At 35.4% G+C, this 13,977-nt stretch overlaps 1 protein-coding gene across 1 annotated transcript in view; it reads left to right on the top strand.

The window, feature by feature from the left end:
* LOC135197498 (transmembrane protein 87A-like) overlaps positions 1-13,698 on the top strand; it is a 212,774-nt gene extending 199,076 nt beyond the window's left edge. Inside the window, exons 12-14 of the mRNA XM_064224561.1 lie at positions 156-208; positions 4,090-4,117; positions 7,230-13,698. Coding sequence (XP_064080631.1) covers positions 156-208; positions 4,090-4,117; positions 7,230-7,271 — 123 coding nt within the window. The 3' untranslated portion in view covers positions 7,272-13,698. The remainder of the gene's footprint in view (positions 1-155; positions 209-4,089; positions 4,118-7,229) is intronic.
* The last annotated feature ends 279 nt before the right edge of the window (positions 13,699-13,977 follow it).

Here is a 13,977-nt window from a genome sequence, read left to right as displayed (position 1 = left end):
CCCCCCTCTTTTGTCCTTCAGTGAAATCATTATGATTATTTATGTTTGGCTATGATATGTTGCTTCGTGCTGTCTATTGTTTGTATTCATAAATATTATATTGAAGTTTACAGCATGTTTACTTTAATTAAAAAGATTTGTTTATTTTCTTACAGGAAGATGATTTAAAGTGGGTTGAAGAAAATATTCCCTCATCTCTTGCTGATTCGTAAGTTTTAAGTTGTGTTCAGTTTAGTAATAAGATAAATACTAAAGTATTATTTTGAATGAATCTTACCTACTGTTAAAGTTAGCTTTATTCTCATGCTGTTTGGTGCAATTGTCATTTAAAAGAAATATAAATCAGAATGTGCTTCGTTAACCCACTTGGACTGTCTCTGTAGTCATCTGTTTCCCACTAGATGGTGCTGGAATGTTTACATTCTCGTCATATATCTTTATGCCAACCTGACATACTCGTACAGATGGTCAGATCGGTGTTACTATATTTTGATGATTTCTGGTTAATTTTCTCCTGTAGGGTATTGTGCTTGTTTCTGTATTACTTCATGTCATTTACAACAAGCAGAGATGAAAGCATTAGACTGTATAGGAAAGACTTCGTGAAAACCGAATGTTTTAAGTTTTGCAAGATGACCATGTAGTATCCTATTTTACACTAGCTGCTCAAGCATGAGTGTGGTTCTCTTGATATGTATTTTGAGTGATCTGATGAGAGGATGTAGATTTTGTGTAGTATTGGAAAATGTTGGAGGCTGATATTTATGTAGACAATTAGTTGGGCACACCAGAAGCCTACTCAGTCTTTTTCTTTTGTCTGCCAGTGTTGCTTCTCCTCCATTAACCTACTTGATAGCCTAGGTTAATTCCTCTCTCTCTCATTCTGCTCCGCCTTCTTTTTCCCTCATGTGTTTCAGGAGAAAATTAATAGTTGATATTTATTGTTTTGTTAGTTAGGATTTCAATAGAAAATATTAGGGCCAAGATCCCTCTCTCTCAACCTTTTTTTCGGTTGGGGTTTGGCACTGAGCTACAATGTTTGGAGTTTGTCTCTCTTGTTGGCTCCCGCGTTACCTGGCTAGCTTCTGTTCAATCCCTTTTGGAGACTGTATTGTGCGTTCTGAGCCATGTGTCAGCTCTGCTGTTTTTCTTCTTCTTCTCTCTCCCCCCAGTATTGTCTCCAAACGAACAGTAACCCTTCCCCCCTCTTCCTCATTTTCCTTTTCTGTTGTCTCTTATTCATCACCATGTTAGATTTGTGTAAAAAATATATTTGCATATTCGTAGATTTTTCTATGGACCGTATATACCCATTATTCGGGGAAATTTTGCCTATTCGCAGTATTTTTCACTGAGAAATATTTGCAAATTACTGTATTTTCATATAATTTTTGCAACTAAAAGCACTTTTTGTGGTAAAGCTATTAAAATACTCTGGTTTAAGCATTTTTAAGAGTGCTTTTTTGTGTTTTAAGTATCAAAATAAGCAGTTCTAAGCATTTTTAGAGGGGTTTTAAGTATTTGCGGATTTTACCTATTTGCGGGGTGTGTGTGTGGTACCCATCCTCCACGAATACGGGTGTCTACTGTACCTTTGTTTCATATTTATACATGCACAAAATAATTACGTAATAGTACATCTTTCAATTAGATTTTACACATAAAAGCATGAAAAATTATAAATTACTTCAAAAATTAAACATAAACACTTCTGCATGGGCAGTGGCTCCCTTCCTTTAGGTTTTTCCTGTGTGTTGTTTTTGAGGAAATACTCAAATTGTGAACTTAGCAGATCACAAGAATGATTTTGTTAGCACATTCTTGGCCCCAAGGGAATGTTTTCCCCTAAAATTTAGAAGGCCCTCCACTGCTAGACTTGTGTATCAATAACAGTGGTGCTTGTCCTGAGTGATATCCAGCACCCATTCCACTAGATGATATCTTCATTTAAGCTCTACGCATATCTCAGATATTCAAACCAGTTTTCTATCACAGCGATCAAGGATACCACTTTACAAAGCTTTCAGTCCTTCATTGTGCTGACTGGAATATTGTTCATGATTTAAAGTTTAAAGAGGTTTTTAATCTTTTAGGCTGGGAATTTCATCTTCTAATTATGTTTTGCCTGAGTTAAGCCCTTTTAGCTCTTGGTGGGTCAAAATGTATAAGGAAGCTTCAAGCCCTTTCTTGTATGGGGGCTTTCTTCTAGTGGCAACCCCTCATTTCTTTCTTTGCTTAGAGAAAAGATATAGAGAAGGAAGCCCTCCCCAGTTTTGTTATAGTGCCTAATTGAACTGCTTTTGTAGACAGCGAATTAGTGGCTGTCTTTATGTCCAGGTTAGACCTAGTAAGAGGTTATAGTGGTGAGCTTCAAGCCTTAACTCGTTCTTTGGGTTTGCTCTAGTGGCAACCTCTTTCTCTTTCTTCATTGCTTAGAGGATAGACTTAGAATTGTAAGCCCCTCCCAAATTAAACTGCTTAGATAGCAATGGAATAATGGCTGTCTTATGTCCTGTTAGAACTCTTAAGGGTTTATCTGGACAGTCAAACTTGGTGTTAGAAGGCCAAACACTTCTCTGTCCAGAAGGCTAAAGTCTATCCAAACAGAGTTGATTCTTGAGTTTTTACCGTTTTCGGAAATATTCCTCATGGCTTCCTTACCATAAACATATCTCTATTTCCCTTAAAACCTTCTTTAGAGAAGCATCTAATAAAAATTCCAGCAAATTTTGCAAGAAAGTAGGTATTGTTTGTAAGGCCTATAGATATATATATATATATATATATATAAATAATATATAGATCATATATATAATAATTTATATATATATATATATATATATATATATAGATATATATATATATAATATATGTATATGTATATGTATAGTATATATATATATATATATATGTATATATATAGTATATATATATATAGTATATAGATATATGTATATATATATATGTATAATATATTATCATATATATATACATATATTTTATTTTTTATTTTCATATATATATTATACATACACTATATGTATGAGTGATCAAATTAGTGCAACATGTTTTAGGTCATTTGTCCTTTCTTTACTAGAAAACTGTTCTCCAGTGTGGATGTCTGCTTCTGCTAGAGATTTATCTCTTTTAGATAGTGTTTTCTGGTGGTAAATTTGTGTTTCCTAATATTAGCAGTTATAACTTGGACCATCAATAAATGGTCTCTTGTTTTCCACCTTTTCATAAGTTATATTTCAACAGAGACCTTTCACATATCACAGTTGATTCCTGATCCTTTTTTCTTCCAAGACCAACCAGATTCACTAGACATCAGCATCAATATGCAGTATGTGTGCCTTGCTGTTGAACTTCTCAATCCAGAGGTCCTTTATTCCTCGCACTGTTGGACTGTGGAACAGCTTCCCCGGAAATTTTGTGCAACTGGAACTTCTAAAGTTTAAGCGAAGATGCAATGCATTGTGTACTACCCTAATACAGTTCAACTGGCATTTTAATATTTTGCTTACATTTTTTTTTATTTATTAATATGTTAATTTATCTGGTTTTGTAATAACTGATCTCTTTCTGTATTTACCATTGCATTCTATTACTTCTTTCAAATTTACACCATATTCTTTGGAAGCTTGAGTTGCATACAAGTCAGTGGCCCCTGTTTCATATGAATAGGGTTCATCTTATGAATAATAATAATAATAATGATATTACTAGGCATGATCGCAAAATCCCTGAAAAGGAAGCTGGAAAAATTAGATGCTGAAGTAGCTCCATCACTCATGCAGAAGAGTGTGCTCCTGGAAACAGCACACAGTAATAAAAGTGATGGACTACTAAGGAGGCAGGATGCAACCTCGAACCCCACACTATAAAAACCACCCATTCGAATAGGATGATTGCGATAGACCAAAAAAATAATAAATAAATAATAGTGATAATAATATTCAATCTTAGGATTTTCTGCCTTGTCCAAATAGTGAGACAAAAAATCATGGAGATTGTAATTAATATTAATATGCATTTTGTTTATCTGGCCACACATTTTAATATGTCCCTTTACTTATTTACTTTCAGGGCTCTTCCAATTCTGGACTCAGATGAGGTAAGGGTTCAAAATTAACTTTTTTTCTGATCAGTTAATTTGGTGGATGTAAAAGGATATTATTGGGGTTTTTTTTCTCTTATGCCTCTTTTAATAAAACAAACCTACTTAATGTTCAATAAAAAAAATATTTCTTATATCGAGATGTTAGGTCCTTTAGCACTCTGGGAATGTTTACATACATCTTGTAATCCTTCATTATTTTTAAGAATTGCAGATAATTTCTAATTCATGCTTAGAATGATCATGGTCAATATTTATACACCCTGAGTCAGCTCTGCTAATCCACAGACTAGTGCTGCCATTTTCTGTTTGAGGTTTTCCTTTCTTTTCTTTGCAGTTCTTTCTCATTCCGTTTTCATCCCTGAATTTGTCTGTATTTACCTGGTAATGAGCCACATAGCCATGTGCCATTCTGTCACTCACACCATGACAAAATGAATTACCTGCATTTGGGAATCAGGCTATCCAGAGGAATTATTTTTAGATTTTCCATATCCCAAATATGTGTAATGAGGCAGGGAAACAGAATTCCATATTATTTTGCCTCTTGCAGATTACTTTATAAGTACGTATAAGACATTTCAACTGATTTCAAATCATCAGTAACATTTTTTGTCTACAGTTTTAAAGCGCATTGTTCTTTGTTCTTTGAATGCAATTTTGGATGTTGATAGTGTCTTATTTGAATCTTTTCAAGCCTAATCTTTCCTTTGTGCCACAAATGTGCAATCTACCCACCTATTCACGTTCCTCGGTCCCAGTATACACCAGCTTAAGACTTTGAACAACACCACAACATGACTTACAACCCTCAGAATCCTATAATACAGAGAGCTCTCTCCTACCCTACCAAACACCAGTTCTGCATGTCTTCTACTGCCCTCTCTGTTAATGTTTGCCTTTCCACCCCATTCTGCCACCATCTTGTCTTCTATGACATCACATCACAACTTAAATACAAGACATTTTCTAAAATCAAACACATGTTTCCCATACATTGAACTTGGCTTACATTTCACCAATACAAAAAATAAAAATAAAATAACAGACTAAACTGATATACAAAAAATCACACTTAGCTCTTTCTCCCTCCCCTCCAACCTCTTCCTAACCTAATCCCCTCTAATTTTCTTTATTCTCCAACTCATTACCCTCTATATAATTTCTAATATTTTCTCCTGACACTCCTGCTTTAGTTAATACATCAGCTATTTGATCCTTTCATTTTATCCATCACACCTTTATTTCCCCAGATTCTATTGTTTCCCTTACTGCTGCATAACTGTTTATATGCAGAACAAATCTTCGGTCTTAACAATAGGTAATCTTCTTGCGCCAGCTGGAAACTGGTTAAAAACAAAGATGGTAAAGCAAGGAATCTGTGGCATCTGGCAGCTCATGTGTGTACAAGGTGGAAGCTAGTCACCAACCAGGCATAGAACCTTGTGAAACACTAGTCTTTCTTTGACCACCTTGAAGAGTAGTTGCTTTTGCTGTCCTCCCAAGCTGGTTGCTTTTTTTTGTCTGTAGTTTCTTTTTTATTTCAGTGTGTTTGTACACGTGTGTTTTGTTGTTATCATGGAGCCCTCCGATTCTTCAAAGCCTTGTTAATGTTTGTGTCCGGGTATTCGGGGTTTTCTGTGATCCAGGTTTTTTGCTGCTTCCATTACAGATCCCCATACGATTTGCAGTAGGTGCTGTTCTAATTTCTATACCATTACTAATCCTTGCCTGGAATGTCGTTCCTGGCCTAAGTTACAGTGGAAGGTGTTTTACAAGAATCGGGAGCATCATAGAGTTTCTGCGTGTCCTTTTTGGGAGTGTTTTTCGCCTCCTCGTTTGGATGTTTCAGCATCCCCCCCTGCTTCAGTTGTACCATTGTCTACTTTCTTTTCTTTCATCGATTTGATGTTGGAAGTATTGGGAGTTGCACAGGATGAGATTATGTTTAATGTAGCCACCTCTCCAGCAGGATCTATTGTCCTTCCAGAGAGGGAGGAGACTGCGCCTTCCGTTTCCTTTATTTCAGATTCCGAATCAAACAAGGGGGGGGGGGGGGGGGCTGTTAGTATGTCTCTAGACCTACAGGGTTCCCCCTCCTTGGATGGCCTTCTCTCGCATTTCTTGGTTGCTCGTACCCCCTCGTCGGCCCCATTGGCAGTCCCCCACGTCTAGGACTACATTACTTTGGCTCTCTTGTGCTTGATGGGTCACTCTTTATCACTCCGCCACTGAGGCTATTGACCAGTGTTGCCCTTTCCTTCAAGGGTTTTGGAGAATGGGTGGACAATCACTGCAGAGCCTTGTGTCCAGGAAGTCTTTCTCTTCATTTACTGCCTGTCTCCTATTAATGCAGGTTCTCCTTTGCAGTTTCATCTACTATCTACTTGTATTCCCCATTCAGCCAGCCCTTCAAGAAGACATTTTTTGGCAGCGATGTGACCTCTATGTAGTGAGGGTTTCATGGAGAAGGTGGGCACAGCACAATGAGTTGAGGAAGAGTTGGGAGAATCACTATCATTGATTTGGATTTGTTATTTATACCCTTCCTTGTGAGTGTAAAGGGACCACTTTTGATCCACCGACAAGGTCTTCTGAGGGGAACTTTGTTGGGCCTTACACAAACAGTGCTGCAAATGCAGTTTTTTTGTCCAAAATCAACAAAAGGAGCAGTAAAACTCTACATTCAACCCCACACAAGTTTACTGAAAAGTCTATAATCATGATGAAGTTACTGAAAAGTCTACTGAACAAGAACCTTGAAAACTAACATAAAATCAATATGTTCGTTGAGTAGTTTCGTGTGTGAATTGGGGTGGTTTAGTAACCAGATAAGGATTTGGAACCAAAGGTGCCTGAAATTCAGTGGTGTACATACTTACTTACCTAATAGAACTTATGATTCTTATGGTATACAGTAGAACTCACATGGATGCCATCTGAGAATATAATTTTTTTCATAGAAAGGGATTCTGTAGTAACAACAATCTAGTTAAATTTATCATTTGTCTGATTGTTGAGTTTGCTCGAAGGCTTTTGTGGAAAGTTTTTCATATGAACCTGAAGTTGTTTTATAGAGTGTATTAAATACCTTTTGTTTTCATTGCAGGAAATTGTCACCACAAAGTTTGAGATCTCTAAGATGCAGTGATCAAGGTTAATCAGCTTAAGTCAGAGTTATTCCATTCCATATTCCCTACGCATGATGTTTAGAATATTTGGATTTTACCCTTCGTATGAACTTTCATGACCGCCATGGTGACACAACACAGTTACTGTGTGGGTATGTTTAGCTACTGTATGTGTAAGAGTGTATGTACCGATATTGCAAAATGTTTTAATATTGATTTTGTCATGATATTGGAATGGGATTGTAACTGTAGTGGAAGACTATGATTGATTGGCTAAATTGAAAAGGTTTCTTATTATTCAAAACTTAATGAAGTTTACTTGATGCATTTACTGTATATGAAAGAACATTTTGAGTCAGGTAACAGGGGTCTTATGTAAAACGAGCTTCTTGGCACACTTTTCATGTGCTGGAACTTGGCATTGCTGTCTCCCTACCTACCCTGCTGACTAGTGGGTGTGCAATAGGAGGGTGGACATCTCTACTACCCTCCTGTTCCCTTACCTACCCCGCCCTACCCTGGGGGGGAGGGTGGCTTATCATGTCTCCCCACTGTCACCCAAGGGAGGACAAATAAGATCCACCCAAATTTTATTATTGGATGACTATTGTTATTATTATTATTATTAATTTTTTATGTTGTTTTGTATCACTGTTTATTATGGTTTATGAATAATGTCATTGCAATGCATACCAGGATGGTTTATAAGATACTAGTGTTGATAGGGCTCCAGAAATTGTGATAACTAATATCCTTTGCTCTTTACTGCTAGAGCTTTTAGCAGAAGTTAAATGTAAAGCCAAGCAGTGTTACTTCATGGTGGATTTTTCTTGCTTTGCAGTATAACTTGACCTAATGTAGTGTATAAAAATGGAAATAACATGGGTAATGAGGGCTACAAAACCTGGCAGGTTTATGTAGTTTATATCTGTTGCTCACTGGGGCTATTCTAGTTTTGATTAAATTAATGATTATATTATGGATCAGGAATATACAAAATGTTTATTTGCTATGTAAACATACTTTCAGATAGCCCTTCATTACTAGAATGGATTGTTGATACTATGTGATAGTATGGTATTTTTGACACGTAGTCTCAGTAAAGTCTCTCGTGTCATTAAGAATGTTGGTGTTGACATTTTGTTTTGTGAATGCTCTCTCCAAGAGATGTTTCATCAGAAAGAGTATAATGATTTTGTTCTCAGTTAAATAGATATATGAGTGTTTTGAAGTGCTCCAACCTCTAAGGTGATTTTATTTTTTATTTGGATTTTGAAATGACTAGATGAGAAGTCAATATTTTGCATTCATTTGTTTTCAGCTCCAGCTGTTAGAATTTGCGGCATTTCCAAAATGATGAGATTTTGTTTTTTTTATACAGTGCCTCACCTAAGTCCAAGTAATTATGTACTCATAGTATTTACATTTGATGATTGTCAGTGACCTACGGAGTAGGGAATCATTCTCTCCTTGGCTTCTGGGCCAAATTGTTACCATGCAGTATACGTCGGACCTCATTTTTAACTTGGTGGTTGGTTATACTATCTTTGAAAATAACTAGCCTTTCAGTTTTGGACCAGTTTCAGGGGCATTGATAATATGATCAGACTTTCCCCTTTATCTGGGCTTGGGTCTGATGTAAAGTATATACGCTCACAGCTTATTGGCACTGATAATGGAAGATTGTATATATATATCCTAGTTGTCAGATTGCGTGCTTGAAATCTCATAATCATGTTCATTTCATTTAGCATTGAGAACTTTATCTCAAGCCTTTGAATAGTACATCAAATTGATTTTATATTATAAGCTCAGTTAAATGAATAGCATCTACATTTTGAGAGTTTTTATGTATCAATATTTTCATTTGGCTGTGAGAACTCATCTAGGTATGAATATATAGGAAATGCAGTGTTAAAACTGCACTTGTCAATGTTTTATTTATGAGGGGTGTTTCTTTTAGTCATAGTAATTTATTAACTGTATTGTCGTTGATATTCAAAAAAACGGCAAGCTGATATTCTTGAATTAAGCATAACAAGATAGACGATGGGAAGCAAGAAAATTTCCATGATATTTTACGGTGCATTTAGTTAGTGATCATGCAATCAGTGCAGACTTTGAGATGCTAAGGAATCCTATTGATGACCACCACCTTTTCTTTTCTTATCACTCTCTCTTGCTTTCTACTCAAGTACTATTATGGTCATAAACTAGTGTAATGTATCTGTATTGTAAATTTTCTTTCTTTTTTTAGTACAATATTTTGTTATGGGATTTAAATTAATTGTACTATGATGTGTGTTCCTTTTTATGAGAAGTAATCAGAACATATTCTTTTTGACTTGGGAGTTGTTATTACAAGTTCATACACAAAGAAACCATTGCTGGACAGTGCTTCATTTGCCTAATCTATGCAGCTACAGCAAGTCCTGAAATACAAGTTATTTTAGTTATGAGTACTGCGCTACTGGTACTTCTTAACTCTTGTCAGCTTCATCTTTGAATAGATCACACTCATTTGACCAGTGTTAATAGGTGATCCATCTTCATGACCTAGAGTCTGAATGCATATAATGAAGGGATCCACTCACGATATACATTGCATCTGATTTTCTTGTTTTCAGCCTATGTATTGTGAATTTCAAGTCTTGGAAAAAAATCCTGTAAAGAAAGCCAAGTCTTCAGCAGTTTAAATTTATCTTGTCATTGAATATGCCTAGCTACTGTTTTCAGATTAGCAGCTACTAAAAGATGAGTTTGGAGTATGGTCAATGGTGTCCAAACTTGGGTTCAAGGTAGTAGGTGAAGACTAGCAAAATTTCCCTTAAGATACCACTGTAAGACCTTGATGACTAAAGGGATGGGTTTCATGTACAGGCATTCCTACACTCATCAGTTTTTTTTAAAGATATGTAGATTTTGAGAGCTTAAATTACTGTACAGGTACTTTTATATTTTATTTTCCCAATATGTTTGTTAATTTGTTTTTCTTAAAGAGTTTAAGTAACTATTGGAAGCTGATTGAAATGACAGTTTTATAGAGAGTTCATTCTTGTATATCATGGCATTCACACTATTCTGATACTATATTTAGCCTTGAACGACCATTATAGTGTCCCTGTTCTTGGGCTGGCTCTGAATTTCATTCATCCATTCTTTGTAGTAGTTACTTGGTTTTCAAGTTACTCCAAATTTCTTGAGTTTGATAAATTCATTTGTAGCACTGTTAATACTTAACTTTCCTACATTTCCCAAAACTTAAAAATAATGAAAGAAAATTGGTGTAGCATAAATGGTAAGGTAGATAAATTGAAACAGATGTTTGATAACTAGCAATTCCTGGACAATATGCTAGTCATATACATATTTTTAAGGTGCCCCATTGAGAGATAAGTAGTGTGTCAATGAGGTACTTTGATCTAAGTTTTTAACATTAGGTAATTTACTTAAAATCATTTATACAACCTCTATCCATATAACTCACCCTTCTCTCTTTGAGGGATTGCACATACACATGTGCACTGATATTTAATGGTTGACAAATTTTTTAACTGGTAATTATCATAATAATAGTACCAATTTAGAAGCCATGACATATCAATACAATGTGTTACTTGTAGTTTTTTTAATAGGATATTAAAGTTTTCAATTTACATGTCATGTAAATCTTTTGTACCTATCATTAATATTTTGATGCTACTGCTTTTCCATGACTGCTTAGCAATCTTTGAGAGAGCAAAGTCTTGGTTTCTATTGTTTGTTTTGGACTATTAGCCAATATTAAAAATCAGATTTCAGGTAGAAATTTAATTTCTTTGGGGTGTAAACTGGTCATTCTGAAGGCTCATGAGAATGCCTCCAAAGGTCAAACCAGTCTAATGAAAGTGAAGTAGAGCAGGCTGTCTTCTTACTATTTAAGAAGACTTTAGATGTTAATGCAGTTGTTTTGAATGCCAGAAGGTGCCTGCCTGCCATTACTACAAGATTTTATAAGAAAGCTCATCCATAAGTTTTTTTTAGTTGATTTCCCTCCAAGACCTTAGTAGTAGCAGTCCAAGTTTTCTTTTTAGGACAGGGATATCATAATTGGTTTTATTATAAGCACACACTTCCAAGTTACTTATTCTTTTATTATGAGCACACTCTTCTGATTTATAAATATTGTATCTCTCATTTGATAGGTTAAGTGAGCTGCTGTTCCTCAAGTCTTCTTTACTAACTGGATTGCTGTCCATTTCATGACCCATAATTAGCAGAGTTTACATGTGTTCTATCTTTTATGGTCCCTTTCAAGTTTTTTTTTATCAAGTATTCATCTGCAGCAGCTCAGCTCCCTCCTACTTTAGTTGCTACTGAGGCTATGTAATAATTATGATAATAGGTTTGTGCTGAAAAATTATATTTTTTATACATTGGCTTTACTTTTACAAATTGTTGTCCTCTAGCCCCTTTCTTCTTTTTACTTGAAAAATTACTGCTTTCATAGATATAGGCCATTCCTTCCTCCCTAATATGTTATAGACCTTACCTTACTGGGTATTTGCAAGCAAAACATGACAAGCCTGCTAAGTAATGAGAAATGGTGGGAGTGCTCCTCAGATGAAGACACTGTGCTTTGTTTACTACTGCAAAGATTATGTTGTGATTCAGGACTTTTTGTAAATGCCTTGGCTGTGGAAAAATAATGTTCTGTAAAGTGATGGTTTTTCTGAAGAATTAATATTTCATAAAGCATCTTCTTGTGTTTATTTATTGTTGAGATTTGTCCATTTACCATGGATATGTAACATTTTGTAACTTTAGGTATATAGTTTTGCGTAGTAATGAATTTCCTATCTGGATTTTATCAATTGGTACATGTTAAAATATTACTACCATGTACACTTGCAACTTCAGTTTGAACACAGCTGCACATTCAGTTTCCTTGTTGTGTGCTCTTGCCTTCATCAGAGTGGTCATTCAACTGCACAAAGATACCAGTCATAGACCATTTTGCCAAGATAAAATGGATAAAGTTTAGGTAGTTTAGAATGCAGTCAGATGTCATTGTTGGTAATAAAAGAATCTTATAAATAGTTTTATTACTTTGAATATTTACTGGGAGTGATTTTCCTTTCATTACGATTGAGAGAGCTGAAGAGCCAAGATGATGCTGGCCAGGAAATAACTTCATTACTACTTCATTATGGATAAAAGAAGTTGAAGTAGTCATGCATTTTCCTCTAACTTTTTTCTTGCTCCACGTTTCTCTTCTTGTACTGTATGATTTATGATTAAATTACTGAACCCTGTAAGGCCTAAACATGGGTTTGAGTGCTTTTAGAATATAAAAAAAGATAAAAGTGGAGAGGAAACCCCTTGTCCATTTGATTATTTGATGTGGCCAAGCAAGGTAAAAATCTCATAGCAAACTTTGCTCTTAGTGTTGGGTTTATGCACAGAGTCATGCCTCTTCAGCCACGAAAGGGGAATGATGATATCTATCTAGGTATAAATCACTGGGTGGATTAGAGAGAGGGCTCATCTATTCAAAGTGTAACTTCATGGTAAGGATAGAAAATAACTGGATGAATTATGATAACTCATGCATTTGCAAGGTGGAATTGTTACATGTTTAAAAGTAAATTGTTGCGTTCCTCATTGAAACTATATAGAATGCCAATTGTTCCTAATTTTTCTTCATCTAAGTTCACTGGTATCTTACTCCTTATTTTTCTTCATTTAAGTTCACTGGTATCATACTCCTTTTTTTTACACATGTACAGTAGTATGTATTGATTTGATAGTCTACTGAAAATTGATATACTACCTTGAAACATTTACCATATATTTCCAAGTACCTCTCAGTCTAGTGGGCCAGTGACATTGTTGACTCAATCCACCTTGGAATTTCAAAGAGAACAAGTCCTTTATTGCATAGTATAAAAACAAAAATGGCTAGTTCCTCTCTGCCCATGGTGTAATTCCTTCCAAGAAAGCAAAGTGCAGGTCCAGAAATATTGCCAAGAATGGTAAATGGAGTATCCTTTGCTAATTAGCAATGATGACTTACAAGTTTTTTATTTTATTTTTATTTATTTTTTTTTTTTACAATACTATGCTTCTGCCTTTTTTTTCAATTTCTCATGGCAGTAAAAGTGATGTAAAGCAGTAAGGCAGTAGAAGTCATCACATCAGCAAACCTCAGGTCCTGGAGAGAAGGGAACTATATAGTACAGTATGGTCCCCAGTTATGCGAGAATTTGGTCCATCCACGGCCTCGCAGAACTGGAAAATTGCAGATTTTGATAAACATACCATATGGGAATAATTCCATTAGGGCTAAGGCAAACTGCAATTTACCCAGTCAAACTTACTACCCATTTTCAATACTTGCTATGTACCGTACTGTATTTTTTTCTAATATGAAATTGTTCTTATGGATAAATAAAACATTAAAAAGGTTGTACAGTTTTAATAACTTGAAGAAGTTTAAAATTACACCCAGAATGGTGAAAACTCCCACATGCAAACACTGCCACCATTGAGTGCAAGTGTATTGTATGATACAGTCATTTCCTGCTGTAAAAATCTTAAAAAACCTTTTGGGTGGAATTTCCCTAACCCATCCTCTGCATAAAAACCTCCTCAAACTCCTCTTTCTCATCCTCCATGAAGGCAGGCTTTGTGAACCATGACATCACAAATGCATGAGGCGGAGCCTTCCGGCTTAATTGGCCTAGT

Source organism: Macrobrachium nipponense, chromosome 21 (genome assembly GCF_015104395.2).
Source record: "Macrobrachium nipponense isolate FS-2020 chromosome 21, ASM1510439v2, whole genome shotgun sequence".
NCBI lineage: Eukaryota > Metazoa > Arthropoda > Malacostraca > Decapoda > Palaemonidae > Macrobrachium > Macrobrachium nipponense.
Note: the sequence above shows the minus strand (reverse complement) of the source record. Positions and strands in the feature narration are given on the sequence as shown.